The 16,069-nt window shown below is 31.8% G+C and overlaps 1 protein-coding gene across 1 annotated transcript; it reads left to right on the plus strand.

Annotated features, from left to right (window-relative positions):
* The first annotated feature begins 9,728 nt into the window (after positions 1-9,728).
* On the plus strand, positions 9,729-14,710 carry LOC139494469 (vitelline membrane outer layer protein 1 homolog). The gene is made up of 4 exons (XM_071282628.1): positions 9,729-9,850; positions 10,667-10,673; positions 11,312-11,503; positions 14,465-14,710. The coding sequence occupies exons 1-4, from the start codon at positions 9,729-9,731 to the stop codon at positions 14,708-14,710; spliced, it is 567 nt and encodes a 188-aa protein (XP_071138729.1).
* Positions 14,711-16,069: the final 1,359 nt, after the last annotated feature.

Below are 16,069 nucleotides of genomic sequence, written 5' to 3' on the forward strand. Positions count from 1 at the left end.
AGTCATGACTCAGTTTAGTCTATGTTTCACTGCATCAGACACATCTATCTTGATTCTAGTGTCAGTCTCTTCGTGTAAACATGGTGCTAAACTTGAAACATCATCAAGTGGTGGATAACACTAAACATCCTGAGCATTTGTTGCTTCAACTACCTTGTACTCAAAATTGTATTTCTCTCAGAAAACTTTCCCATCTTTGAGGATGTTTTTAATCCTGGGTTCGTCTGTGTATTCCCTTTCCCCTAAATGTTGCCCTTGCTTCTTTTAGCAGCTTTAAAACTACCAGTATTTCGCTATTCCGTAACAAAGGGGCAGACGAACTATTGATTGTATTTGGGGAGGCAAAAATCTTTGGATTAATATCTATCAATGGCCTTTCAAATGCACTAGGCAATGAGTGATCACACACTTTTATTTCTGACCAATACCTTATGACGGGTTGTGATACTGTTCTCTCTTTGCTTGAAAAGGAAAAAAAGACTGCGTGGGAGACATTAATGGTATTTGAAGATGTGACTTTAACATAAAGAATGATGATTGATCAGCCTAAATCACCGGGGTGGTACTGTACAAACTTATCAGATCTAACATGATAAACGAACCAAGAAAGTCAATTTTTGCACAAAAGGGAAATCTCATTTTAAGTGAAGCTATTCCCACGACTTGTTCTAGTCTTTTCAAGCATGTAAAATATACTAATGCAGGTGTTTAGTGAGACGAGCTTTGGATTGACTCTTATGCTACCTAGTCTTGTCACTAATGGATTGCGAAGGGACAAAGAGGGTCCCTTTAAAAAAAACTCTTTCTGAGACCTCATCATTTTTTCAGAAGCTTGTACATTATGGATGTAAGAAAGGATTCCGCGGTTATTTTTAATGTGTAAAATCGGGTCTCCCGTGCACTGCCTTGTGTGCATGTGGTGGTGATTGTGAATAAGCATGTATTCTTGGCCAAATAGAAGTAGTTTTAAATATTTTTTAGTACTATAGTGATTTTATTTTGTTTTAATCAATCTATCCAAAACTCTACATCGAAGAAATAGTTTGAGGACTCATCTTTAAAATTTACGTCATATTTTTACCGGAAGTGTCAACTTTATATCTTAGCATTTACAACATGCTAGAATAAGTGGTTTTGGGGATAACTTAAAGCCAAAAGTTTAATGACCAGCACAAAATAAAATCATTTTCTTTACATTTTGAAGAAAGTTGAAAATTTGAATAAAAAATTGATATTTCTCTGTCCGCCATTTTGGATACTTCCGGAAGTAAGGGTTTTTAAGACATATGTCTTATACATTGTCTCCATCAGAAGCACCAAAGAAAGGTTCATACACAATGTAATTATAGTAGCAATACGTTAAAACACATTTCAATTACCCTCCCTAAAAAATAAGCTTATTTAAGTACAATGTCCGCCATATTGGATTTTAACCGGAAGTTGGGTTTCTGAAGACATCTAATCTATTTAATTTATCCAAAAGTAGTAAAACACAAAGGTCTGTACCAAATATTATGATAGTAGCATGATAATAGGACATTTTTACACGCTAGTCTTCGATATTGGGCTGATTTAAGTATAACGTCCGCCATTTTGGATTTTACCGGAAGTGAGACATTTTTTTCAAATGCCTCCCTATCTGAAATAAAAGAGTAATAGTTGAGGAAGGTCTATGCTAAATTTCATGCTTGTAACAGGATGTGCACAATTTTTTACAAAGCCGCCGGACTATATAGATTATGTGTACTTTATTTGTTTTTTTAATATTAATTTTACTGATTAGTCTATTTTTGGAGATATCCGTTTGACGTGACTCTGTACTTATACATCCCGTCATTGTGTTATTGTGCTATGGTACATTTTTGTATTCTTGTCTTTCATGTTTGCTGATATGCTTTGTCTATATGCCTTTTTGTGTTTCTTTGTTACATACCACTTGGCTCTGTACTTATACATCCCGTCATTGTGTTATTGTGCTATGTTAAATTTTTGTATTCTTGTCTTTCATTTTTGCTAAAGTGCTTTGTCTATATGCCTTTTTGTGTTTCTTTGTTACATATGACGTGGCTCTGTACTTTTTTTTACTGATTTTGCCGTTTGATTAGGGACTTTCCGTTTTGGGTGTTTTTCGGAGTTTGGTATTTTTGTGATTTAACTTTTTTGCAATCTTACAACATCTTCTTCTGTCCCCCGCGTAACGCGTTGCGGAGGACATAGAATTACCGGGCGTCCGTGTGTCTGTCCGTCCGGTCTTGTGAGCGCTCTCACAGGTACAATTCTTGCCAGATTTGTATAAAACTTTTACTACAGGTTAATATCAGCAATATCTCGGACAAGTTCTGTAATAGCGGACAATCGACTTTTCTGAAAAGAATTATGCCCCTTTGAATTATAAAGTATGTGCAACGCGGGGGACATTGGAACTCTGTGCTTTTATTGATATTTTTTAAAGCATTCGAAGAATATTCTATTAATATTTCCAAGTCGCGTTGAGCTACACGTTGATGCTACATAATGTTAAATTGATCTTTGATGATTCTTTTGACAGTTGATAATTTAGATCTATTTTATAATTTCTGTTTTCCTATTTCATGTTTTAACAAATACCAGTTAATCGTTTGTTTATCTTCCGGTCCCTGCAGCAAAATTTATTTCATTTTAATTTATCTAAAAAAATTTCAAACCTTTCATCCGGTCGTTCTACCGTACACAACCTATATATTGCATTAATTATTCATTTGTTTTCGTCTTTAATATGCATACTATATTTACCGTCAGACGTAAGGCAAGCAAAAATCAATCAAATAATGTATATTATCAAGTTCTATATCATTAGGAGAATAGATGTTTACTTTTAAATAATAACAAAAAATCTACTTGTTGCATATTTGTAACAATATTTCGTTGGGAATTGTTTTATTGATACAACGAAATCGGTATCGACCGTTTTAATATTACAAAAGAATAATCCATTTTCTTTCCACGTACGGATATCATTTTTAAAATGAAAGCCGCTTTCACGCGATTAAAGTTAGAGACAAAACCAATGAGAAAACGTAATGCATACAGTAAACCATATGAGTCTCTGGATGCATAAGATAGTTAATCATTTTAATTTCATGAGACTGTTGTCTCATATACCTGCATGACTGACCGTTATAAAAGGCGGATGATACCAATGAAACATTAAAAACTTAAACAGAAGAAAAACTGACTATCCCATGAAAAAAAAAACCCCAAAAACAACCGAAAAAGTCATCAATACTCTGTATAAAACTACAAACTGACCAACACGAGCCCCACCAAAAACCGGGATGAACTCTGGAGCTCCGGAAGGTGAGCAATTTCTGCTTCACATGTGGCACCGGTCGTCTTGATGGTGTAAGTAAAAATCAACCCATGATAAGTTTGTAAGTTGTAAGTTGTATACATGAATGCCAGACAGCAACGGATTTGTCGTATAAGGGAATTACATTCACAAAGAAAAAACGGAATATTAAATTTTAATTTCTCGACCGACGCAATTTATATACATGTATAGCTTTAAAGTTGATTATTCGTTTGAAAGACATGCTCTTACATTTATAACTTGAGAGTTTTTCCTACGAGATAAGTGTGTACATGTACATTTGTTCCGGTGAATATTTGTTTTATTAGTAAAAGTACCCTTTTTAAAAACCTGTTGTATTGCAGGGTATGGTGCTCGTTCTATGTCGATGCAATATAACGTGTCTGCGTGCTTGTTGTATGTGCCCTTCTATTTTATAATGGTTTTGGTATTTGCTGCTTATAATAGAACTGCATATTCATAACTGTTGTCTTTGGTTAATTGTTGATTATTTAGTACACAATATGAGCACATTTTATATTGTTCTATTCTTTACAATCAACATGTTTGTTTTTATATTCGTTCATACATATTTCTAACATTCATTACTCTATCTCTTTCTTCTCATTGTTTGAATCGTTAATAATATGTACATTGTAAATTCAACTAAATAAAAAATCAGTTCGACATCCAATATCGTTACAGTTGTTTTCCAAAACCTCCTCAATAAAAAGACAACTCAAAATATCCTGCAGTTTTGTAATTTAGTTAAGTTGATTAATATAATGAATATTGATATACAAAAAGTAATGTCCTGTCACAATATGGAACAAGTTAACAAACTAAAGACTTGGATTAAGAATATTACAAGTAAATTTTATTCAGAACTACTGGAAAATAAAATTAACAGTTTGAACGAAAATAGCAAACTTTTTCTTTACAAAAATATTAAAGTCAAACAAGACCAAGAATTTTATCAAAAATATCACAATTTTGAAACTAGACGTTTATTTACAAAAATTTGAATTAGTGACCATAATTTGCTCATTGAGAAGGGCAGATATCTAAAAATACCTCGAGACAATAGAACATGTCCAACTTGTAAAACCTTAGAAGACGAAAATCACTTTCTCCTCCACTGTCAAATTAATAATGTTTTACGTATAAAACTTTTTAATGACAGGGCAATAGATAATCCTATGTTTTCAAATCTATCTGATACTGAAAAACTAGTAGTCCTACTAAATCTTTCTAATATAAACCAAGTGAAAAAAACAGGTTCCTTTAGAGCTGAGGACAGGGGACTCTTAGTTAGTTTTACTTGTATATATATAGATATGTGTGTGTTCAACTCAGTTATTTTATTGTTGCTGTTACTTTTGTTTATGTCACACGTATAATGTTACGTATATGACAAATAAAGATTATTATTAAGAATTTTTAGAACCAGAAAACAAAAACATGACAAAAGCATAAAAACAACAAAATCATGGTGTCGAGCTTTTCTACTGTTTTGTAGCTAGTACAAAATATTTTACTATTTCAGACGTCGTGTGAACTTAAAATGTATCCAACAAATAAAAAAATCTGGCATGGTTATTTTGATTCATCATTTCCATATTTGGTCGTTGCATTTTATGATAGTGGACTCCTTTGTAGTATTGGTGACATAGATGATCCCATTCATTTTTTTAAGGTTCATCATCCAAAATGAATGAATAAATTTTATTATTTATTTGACGTACCATATTGTCATCTGGACATGGGATGGACATGAACGGATGATTCAATTTTGATATTATTTGATAATTTATAATTTTGTAATTGTTACTTTATCAAATTGGGAAAGTGACTGTTATGACCATTTATGTAATATGTTTTTTTCTATTTCTTGAATTCGAGAAACACAACTTAGATTTTGGTATTGATAGTATAATATTCTGTCTTAATCAACACAAAACATCGGCCCAATAGTTTGAAGGCACTCTTGCTGCATGACAGTCCCCACTTTACACACAATTTGTCTTGCCTATGTGTTTAGTACCTATCCATGTAACGTTTGTTTTGTCTAAGTTTATTTCAATCTATGAACAAATTTAAGTATAGTAATTTGTTATCATTATCAGCTTATCTCATCATGTATTGATAAATATCTCGTTTTCGTGTTATTGCATCATTTTATTATACTTATTTTATAATTCTGTTTCACTTATACATTTTGGAGTAATTAAAATTGGTATATGTATTTTGAAGGATGTTTTTAGAATATTCATAAGGTACTTTGTCTTCTCACAATATATCAGATAGCCTTTAATAATTCACTTTCATTACTGTATTTATTAATGATCAAATGTATATGATGATTCACAGAAGAAATAAATATAAAAATGTTATTCATAATCAATATTTGAATTCATACATATTAATCAATGAAATGCTTTATATAACTGTGTTTAATATAAACAAGTCTTATCTCTGGAATCAAAGATAGACTAAGAATACTACAGGGACAATTGATGTGTTAGGGACGCAGAAATTTCTAATATGAATTGACATTTGATTTGTTTTTGATTTTAAACATATTTTATTCATTAAGATATGAAAAGGATTGAGCAACAGGCACAGCCTATAAAAGCTCTCTCCGTATTACATGTACAAGGTATAATTCAATTGACATTTGACTCTGAAGACCTATGATATATGTTAAGTGTGAGCATAAATCAAACTGAATCTATCATGTCTAAAAGCAAGTTGTCTTGACTTTAAACATAACTAGATTAATTGCAGTTATCAAATGAATTTGTGGTGTGCAGCATTTGTTTTAAAACTTTAAAACTTATCTTATTTACATAGATTTTTTCGTTGTATCAGACATGCAAGGATATGTTATCGCTTCGATATGTAGCTTCCTATTTCAAAATGCGGTGTCGGCTGTTGGAAATTATCAGACGAGAGCAGAATACTTTAGAGTAGAAAAGAATAAGAAAATCAAGTCAGTGAATCTCACAGCCATAGGGAGAATGTCTCAGAGTCAATGTGCAGTATTTTGTTTGACTTTCAGTGACAAATGTTGTGAGATTACTTATATAAATTCGACTCAAGAGTGTAAACTTGATCAGTCTGGATGCTGTCATACGAATTTTGACAATGTTTCAGGTTCAAACATCCTACATACCAGTCGTAAATATGTCGGTAAGTCTAATCTTCACCTAAAATTTACTTATAATTAAAGGCAATGGAAAGATGTTCATAATAGGGGAAGTCTAGGATACCCTGATATATTTCCATTTATTTATGTGTTTAAGTCTGGCCATTGCATCAGATGACAATTTAATAGAGAGAGTCAACAGTCCGATTTGCTTTCTTCCTTTCTTCTTTAGAAAGGTAGAAGGAGCATGTTAAAGTAACCACGTTATATTTATATTGAATAGACACTAGTTCAAGCTTGTTCTCGAGAGTGTCAACTGTTTTTCTTTCAAACTTATGTTAATTTTCTAACTTTAAACATGATTTAAACGAGCTATTTGTTGCCAATTTCTCATATATACTCACAGCGTTTGAACTTGTAGTGGGGCTAGATTTTCGCAAAGTTCAGGGCTTTTTTCTTTGTTTTTGAGTTTGTGTACTTGCGTTTAGTTTGTTTTGTGTCATGAATGTAAGCACAATATCTTTTCTTTTCTTTTTTTTAAATTCAAAAGATGAACAATTACCTGATAGCAACTGAATATGAAAAGTCTTTCTAATATACTTAAACTATGCTTCAAACATGTCAAATATTAAACATAAGTCCATTAAACTGCAATATGATTGTGTGCATTATAATTATGTGGAAGACAATTTGGATACAGTATTGTTCTGGAAGTCTATCTCGTTCATTTTGTTGATAAATACTCAACATTTGTTTAATTAGACTTGCACTTATGATCATGATCCATAATGAATTATATATCAATTGGTCACGACATAAAGTTGCAACCTTTAAGTAAAAATATAAAGCTGGTGCAATCTTTATAAGATCGGAAGACATTTTTTTTAAATAACCGTAATAAACCTGATAATACACTGAAGGATAACACGCTTTACTTTGTAAGGGGTTGTTTTTATCAATATTTGTTTTAAGTACATAGGATTTGTGTCAGTTACTTTTAAAATCTTTTGGAAGTTTCGTTCTTTTTCATTTATACATATGATTACATTTGTTTAATACGCAAGAATTTGCAATGATAGGTTTGAAATATTATTGACGAGAAAAAATGTATATACTGCTGCTAGTCAAGAACCTTTTGCGGAAGGGTATTTTTTTACTATCTCAGGCTATAATAAGATATTGTCTGTAACAAATGGTGGATATTTTGGTAATTGGGCAAAGGAAGAATTTTGTAGAAAAGGTCATTATGCTGTTGGTTACAGAATGAAAGTATGTATACTTCTATGATAATCGTTAAATAATTATAATTAAAACGTTAAGTTAAGACTATTTAACTTCTACAATTAGCTATCAACTACACGTGGTGAATATCTTTACTTTATACTAAAAATCGTAACATTTATCGTCAAAATAAAATAACTATTTGGTTAATTGTGCGAGCAGTAAATGTAAACCAAGTTAACATCAAATCGTCTATAAACAGTGAAATACCAAACTCCAAAGAAAATTCAAAACGGAAAGTCCCTTATCAAATGGCGAAATCAAAAGGTCAAACACATCAAACAAATGGAAAACAACTGTCATATTCCTTACTTGGTACATGTATTTCCTTATGCAGACAATGGTGGAATAAACCTGTATTTCTATTTGTATCCATTTCATGAGTTAAGCTTTTTTTATATGATTTTTATAGTTTTTTCTCATGTTGCACTGTTACACCAGATTAGATAGAGGGTTGTGCGCCCGCTAACATGTTTAACCCCTCCACATTCTGTATGTGGCTGTCCCAAGTCAGGAGCCTGTAATTCAGTGGTTGTCTTCTGTTGCTATTTGTTTTTTGTTCTTTATTTGCACATGAATTACATGAATTAGGCCGTTAGTTTTCTAGTATGAATTGTTTTACATTTGTCATTTCGGGGACTTTTAAAGCTGATTATATGGTATGGGCTTTGCTCATTGTGAAGGCCGTACGGTGACCTATAGTTGTTAATTTCTGTGAAATTTAGTCTCTTTTGAAGAGTTGTCTCATTGGTAATCATACACATTTTTTTTATATAATAGGTTAACATCACATATTTTAGAATCTCCTTGCTGATTACATGTAGTGTCCCATACCATTATGTCAATTCATAAGTCATTCTCCACATTGATGCAGGGGCTTTCCCCAGATGTGCACCTAAACATGCACACACATACCTTATTTTGATTCAATAATATAAATTATATGTGTAAATATTTCTCACCGGGGGTCACAAGTATTTCGACCAATTCAATGGCAATCTAAAATTATTAAAATCTGAAGTTAAAAAAACCCTCAAAATATCATCAAAGAGAGCAAGCAAATCAGTCAATAAAGAAGTATCAATATCTAATTGAGTATAAGTACAAAGCCACGTTCCACAGATTACAAAGTGTCTTTAACTCATTTAAAGTTCACAATACACCAAGTCCAGTCCACCAGCAGGGGAAAGGAGAATTATTAGAAGTGACAAAATACAATAACCTAATCACAAGGTTCTCAAAACATGAATAAATATCAGTACGTCAAATCAGAAGATCATACAATACATGTTTGTAATTAATCGTTTAAGGATGTACTCAGGCCAGGTTTATGAATTTTTGTCAGATGTTCAAACTCCATTGGTTTTTCTTCTACGATACAGGGTAAAATGTTTTGCTACATAACACCCATGTTTTTTCATAAAAGAATTGAATGTCCCATAAAAGGTATTTTACCAAAATTGAAACAGATTCTAGATTACTTTTCTTTCGATTTTAGGCCCAAATAATACCAAGGCAAATATAAGACAAAAGTCCGAGGCAGCCTTTTCCCATCATTTAAAAAAAAAATATCTCAAAAGGAGCTCAATTACCTATCAATATTCTTAGCTTATGGTGTACCTTAACTAATGCTATTCTGACTAATAGCATCAATTTTAAATGAGATATATTCCAGCAGTAGTCTTAAAGTGATGTGGATTCTTAAAAATTCTAAAGATCTACTGCTAAATCTTAGATCCAAATTTCTGCAATTTTGCAGCATCATTAAAACTTTTGATTTGTCTACGCTTTACACTACTATTCTCCATGCTCAATTAAAAGATCGACTTCAACATCTCATTAAACAGAGCTTTCTATAAAAATGGAAATCGTAGATACAAATTTCTTGTTTTTGGTTATAATAATTCTACTTTTGTGAAGAGCCACACTGATTCTACCCATAAAATATACTGAAGAGATGATATTATCAAAATGCTGGACTTTTTGATGGACAACATATTTGTTGAGTTTGGAGGATTGATATTTCAACAGACAGTCGGTATTACAGACAGTACTAATTGTACATCTCTACTGGCTGATTTGTTTTTGTACTCGTATGTAGCAAAATTCATTCAAAACCTTCTAAAAGACATACAGAACAAGCACCTTGTGAAATTCTTTAATTTCACTTTCAGATATATTGATGATGTCCTCTCACTGAATAACCCGTATTTCAGCCAATACTTACATCTCATATATCCAAGTGAACTTAAAATTAAGGATACTACTGATACTAGGAGGACTGCTTCATACCTTGATCGTTTACTCAATATTGACACAGATAGACGACTTCACACTAAAATCTATGACAAACGGGACGATTTTAACTTCCCAATTATCAACTTCCCATTTCTCAACAGTAACATACCCTCTGCCCCATCGTATGGTGTTTACATATCTCAGTTCATACGTTATACTTGTGCATGTTCAAACTATACGGACTTCATATACAGGAGTGTGCTCCAACAGAGTTATGAAAAGGAAAAATTAAAATTAACACTCCGTAAATATTATGGACACCATCACGAATTGGTTGATCTAATGATGTTTCTTTGTCTAAACTAACTAACGACATTTTTACCACGTCTTAGATTGTGGTTTATCATCTACGTCGTCTGGTCTTCTAACTACCGAACATGACCTATTCCCAAATATGACTGTTTTGCTGAGTGTAAAGTCGCATTGATATAAGACGTGTCTCGGTATTTGTTCATCCAACATTCATGTATTTAGTTATGATGTTCCATATGTAGTTATTGTTGGATGTTGTTTTATGTCTTATCGTTTATGGTTTTAATTCTATTTTTCTTTTTCTTTATGTATGTAAAAGTAAAGATATTAATCATCTAGTTCATTTATATGATTTTTAGGTTAAAAGTAACTATATGCACATGATTCATTTGTGAAACACCATGGTTTTAAGATACAAATAATGACACCATTACTAACACAATTTTATATTAATATTCTTGTAATGGTTAGAAAAAACATCAAATAACACCATTACAAACTTAATCCCAATTTCCTATTGTAATTTTAGAAATTTACCTGTGACGTCACTTTTTGTGGCGTTGATACATTCGTGTGACGCATAGTTCATTATTCTGTTGTGCTGTAATTGTGTTTTGTCACAAATTAATCTTAGATGTTCGTTGTTATTCTGTGGATTACATGGTGAAATGGACTATTATATTCATTTTAATGTATTTCTCTGTCTTGAATGTCCTTGTATTTATTTGTACTTTATTCCTGTCACGTAATGTTGTTTTTATCGGTATTGTTAACATTGCTATATAAGCGGGAGGTTCGGCAGGCCATTGTTTCTTAAAATGTCCTGAACCAGGTCAGGAATATGGCAATTGTTATCACATAGTCCGTGTTTATGTATGTTGGCGGTTTTTTTAGCAGTCCAGTGTTTGTGTTGTTCCGTTTTGTTTCCTCTTATACTATCAAGTGTTTCCCCCAGTTTTGGTTTATGACCCGCATTTGTTTCAGTTAAATAGATTTATTTACAGATCGAAGGACCACATTTAACAGATAAGACAGAACTGAATGACATAGAAATTATCTGTGGGAGTAGAGGGAGTGATCGTTGTGGTGACACGGCAAGTTCTGGTCAGCAGGTATGGGGAAATTGGACAGGGGAAGCACTTTGTCCGGCTAAGACATTTCTTACCTCATTTTCTCTACAAGTAGAGAAATACAATGTAAGTTGATTAAATCTAAAAATGTAACAAATATTTTCTCGATTTAAGCTATTAGAAATCTAAACGAATTTTATTATGAATGATATACTAAAAATTCTTGCAAAACAAACCACATGTTTGTTGTGTTTAAATCTCCTTTGTAAGTTTAATTAATTAAGACCATTACAAAATGTCTGTATGGATATACAGATAATTTGCAATATGAAATATGCATTGAACTCAAATTTTGAAATTCTAAGCTAGGTGATAAGTTGTTAATGTATTTATTTTTGTCTTTGTACTTTGATATCTATATAATAATGTTTCTGTTTCTGATTTCAAGAAATATTACAAGGGGACAATATTTCGTATTTCCTATTCCAAAAGATTTTTTTTATGGGGACTTAAACAGACTAGCACTTTTGATCTATAAACATTACTCGGTGTCCGTCATTCATGCAATAAAGAATCTAAGTGAAATCGAATATGTTAAAATTACCTGTGTTTGATTTTGAATTTTTGAATTTTTAAACTTTTCTGTTAAACAAAATAAAAAAAAAATTGTAATGCCAGAGGTAGATATTGTTCTTATAATCGCGAGTTTTTTCTGTAACATTTAATATCATGTATAAGTTTAACATACTGAAAATTACGTAATTTTCATACATTTACTACCTTAGTAAAGTTAAAACATTGATGTAAAAAAAACATCAGGGTAAGAATTAGAGAAACTGATCAATCAAAAACCTTGGTATGCCATTGTAGCTCTTAGATTGTTACCATAGTTTCATTTAATATTCATTAAGCCCAGTTACCAGGGTTTGGATATTGGCATGATGCCGATGATACATTTTAACAGTATAATTTCTTATCATTATCAATGAAATTGTACTAAAACCGATGTTATGTAAATGTACTAAAGCTAATGTTATGCGATTGTACTAAATTAATGCCACAATTGCTTTAGGCAAAATTGACCTTAGATTCAGCTGTTCTGTTTTGAATTTTTGGTGTTTTCATCTATCTAGTTTCACTTATCTTCTGGTTTTTGCGTAAAAAACTTATTTCCATCTTTTGGAAAACACGATGAGGCCGACACCTTGTCAAAATGATAACAAAAAGGAAGAGAGTGTTGGTCGTATCCCAGGGATAAATAACCTAAGTTGTATTTGGCTTAATCTATCGACATATTTATTCCTCAACCAAAGCTCTTTAAGGTGGTATGGGAGTCTAAAATAAAAATGATAGAATTTGTTCATACTTTGCCAAAATGTAGTATCTATTGATATATGTTGAAAAATGTTATAAAAATGATAGGTCACCGCGCATTTTCTCAAGCTACAGGGCGTGACAAAATGACAAATTTTGTATGGATTATACAGGGAAAAAAAAATTTTGTGATTAGAAACTAAACAAAATGATAGAATTGTTAAATACTTAAGGAAAAATTAAGGAAAAAATAGCTTTCAGACAATGCTTTGAGAATATCAAAAGAAAAGATAGGGTCACCGTACGTTTTTTCCGGCTAAAATACAAAATAGGAAAATTCTATGTAGAATCCTTCAGAAAATGCACTGTTTTAGAGTTACCTCCCCTTAAAATGCCAATTTAATTTATTTTTAAAAACAACCAAAAATAATCATCATTTGCAAAAATATCAATATTTATAAGTTATATTCTTATGAATTAGTTCTTTTAAATAAAAATTCACATTAAATATCTGCATTCCTGCATCAAATTTTGCTAACTTGATAAAAAATCTGGACCTTTGGTTCTCTGTTTTTTACAATCCAAGATGGAGGAAGACACCCATACCACCTTAACTTTTAACTTCATTTGACATTTATTCTACCAACAGGGAGATATACATATTTACTTCATCTGTTGGTGCGCTGATTGAATACGAAAGATTACGTTATATTCTCTCAACCAGTGTAACATGTTTACAGAGACAAAATAATCACCAGAATATTATACATGTACCTTTTCTCATCAATATTTCATATATATAGCATCATTTTACCACAGTTGACCTGAAGATCCTATACTTGGCTGGCTCATGCACATACTGTGCGGTATGGGTTTTGCTCATTTTCAAAGCCGTACGTTGACCCATAGCTGTTTACTTCTATGTCATTTGGTATCTGGTAAAGATTTGTAAACTTATTGTGTACGTGTTTAAACCCGATGCATTTGTTTGCACCTGTCCTAAGTAAGGAACCTTGATGTTCAGTGGTTGTCGTTTGTGGTTCATAAGTGTTTCTAGTTTGTCGGTTTTTTATATAGATTCGACCGTTGGTTTAACACTAGTCATGTTTGGGGTCCTTTATAGCTTGCTGTTCGTTGTTAGCCAAGGCTCCATGTTGAAGGCCGTACTTTGACCTTTAATGGTTTACTTTAAAAAATTGGATGGAGAGTTGTTTCATTGGCACTCATACCACATTTTCTTATATATATGTGCTATACATTTTATATGATGTTGTTCATTCCCGTTTATTACAATCATACAGTCGTACTTTGAAATTGGTTTTATTAGATTCGACCTTATTTATTTGAAGTTCATTGTTTAAGTACAGTTCTATAATTAAGGTTGCAAATTATCGGACACACAGAGCAAATTAGTGTGAGTTTGATTTTCTACAGAATAATCATATAGAAGATACATTTCAAAGATTGATTAATTAGACGTTTGCATATTCTACTTAGGTTCATAGTGTTTTAATATCCCTAAATCTTCTGTATTTTTTGCTTATCAAAACTTTAGTTTTGTATCTAATTAAAAGTTCACAAACCATATCTCATGCACTGATATGTATTTTTTTTAATTTTCCGAAACTGTATGAAAGTGGATGACACTGCCAACTATATCTCTTTTTAAGTAGCGTTTGATGACAACAGTTTGCATATGCGCCACACAAAATTCATAAATTTATACTAAGTTAAATGAACTCAGCACATGTTTATTTTGTTTTTGTTTGGTAGGCTACAAAAGACAGTACAGGTGCCAACTACGTCAGATTCAGATGCAGATCTTTTAAAGATAATTTGTTTGACTTTGATTTAAGCTTTCCTCCCGGGTATGGCAAATATGGCTCTTACGGTGAATGGAGTGACGCTTGTCCAGTGAACAGTGCCATATGTGGTGTAAAGACTAAAATACAAGCTGCCCAAGGAGCGGGATTCGACGATACCGCACTTAATGATGTTAGATTCTTCTGTTGTGAATAAAGAACTGTAACTACTTAAGCGAAATGTACAATAATTAAAAACTTTCGGTGCTTTTTATTTAAGTAAACTAGGGAAATTTAGAATGTAATAAGTTATTTATTTTACTTGAAACAAAAGTGCAATATTTACAGTTTATAAAATACAATTTCACTTTATGTAGCAAACTGTATTGTATATTTTATTTCAATTTCTATTTGTTGTTGGACTAAATGTTAGTGGCATTAGACGCAGGCATTAAGATTTTGTTCCTAAACCTACCGTTGTCTTTTTCATCATCATAAGCATAACCTTTATATATTGCACTAAACAATTTTTACAAAGTTCGATTCTAACGTCATTGGCTCTTGTTTCTTTTATCCCACTCCATCAAGAAATGAAATGTTGTAATCGTGGTGGCATCATTTTGTCGGTCAACACTTTGACCACACCTGCTACCTGACATATTATTTGATTTCAATGATAGTTTAAAATAGACGTATAATACATCGTTTCGGATGGAGATGAATCTAAGGATCAGCGCTTCGGACTTGCGCAATTTATGAAGTGACTTTTTGTTTAACTCGTTATGGCAGTATTCTTTGCGCATGCCTTTGTCCAAGTGGTATTTGGGGTTTCCCGTTGACTTAAAAATAAGATTTTGGACCATATTCACAAATGAACCTATTTTATGTTCGCAATACTACATTGTAGTTTTCTCATTTCCTTCGAATATTCGTCGAATAGAAATGCACTTAGAGACTAAATGTTTGGTAATTTTGGAATAAACGTGCTGATAAATATAATTTTTTTTCTAGATTTTAACTGTGCTCAACTCTGAGAGATCACTTGCATTAAAAAGTTCATCACATCAAACCGAGTTATACAAATCAAAGCTAAGACAACCTTAAGTCATGTATCTTATCATTGGACAGCAGCTCGTGACTTTATTAAGCCATCTGTAAAGTTTATAAACGTGACAATTTCATAATTATTTTTCGTATAATGTTTATACTTGTAATTTGTATAGTATATTTCTTGTTGTTTGCTTGGCCCATATGAGTGTACTTTGCAAATAAAATTATTATTATTATGCTTTGACTCACACCATATTGAAAGATCAAAATGATAAACTATACTGCTGTTATTAAATCTTGTTTCTAAACAACCTTATTTCGGTTATATGTTATAAAATTATCTTTCATGTTTCTAGCTTTCCTGACCTCTTCTTGTTGTCATATGAGTAGGGTTGCCTTCATACACTTGTCAAACACGTGACGATCAAAGAAGCACGATCCTTTGATCTGACAATCAGATGAAATGATGATGTTTTTTCTTTTAAAAAATCCAAACATTTCTTATTGGGTTCAATTACTAGATCCT

This window comes from Mytilus edulis, chromosome 11 (genome assembly GCF_963676685.1).
Source record: "Mytilus edulis chromosome 11, xbMytEdul2.2, whole genome shotgun sequence".
In the NCBI taxonomy this organism is placed as follows: Eukaryota; Metazoa; Mollusca; class Bivalvia; order Mytilida; family Mytilidae; genus Mytilus; species Mytilus edulis.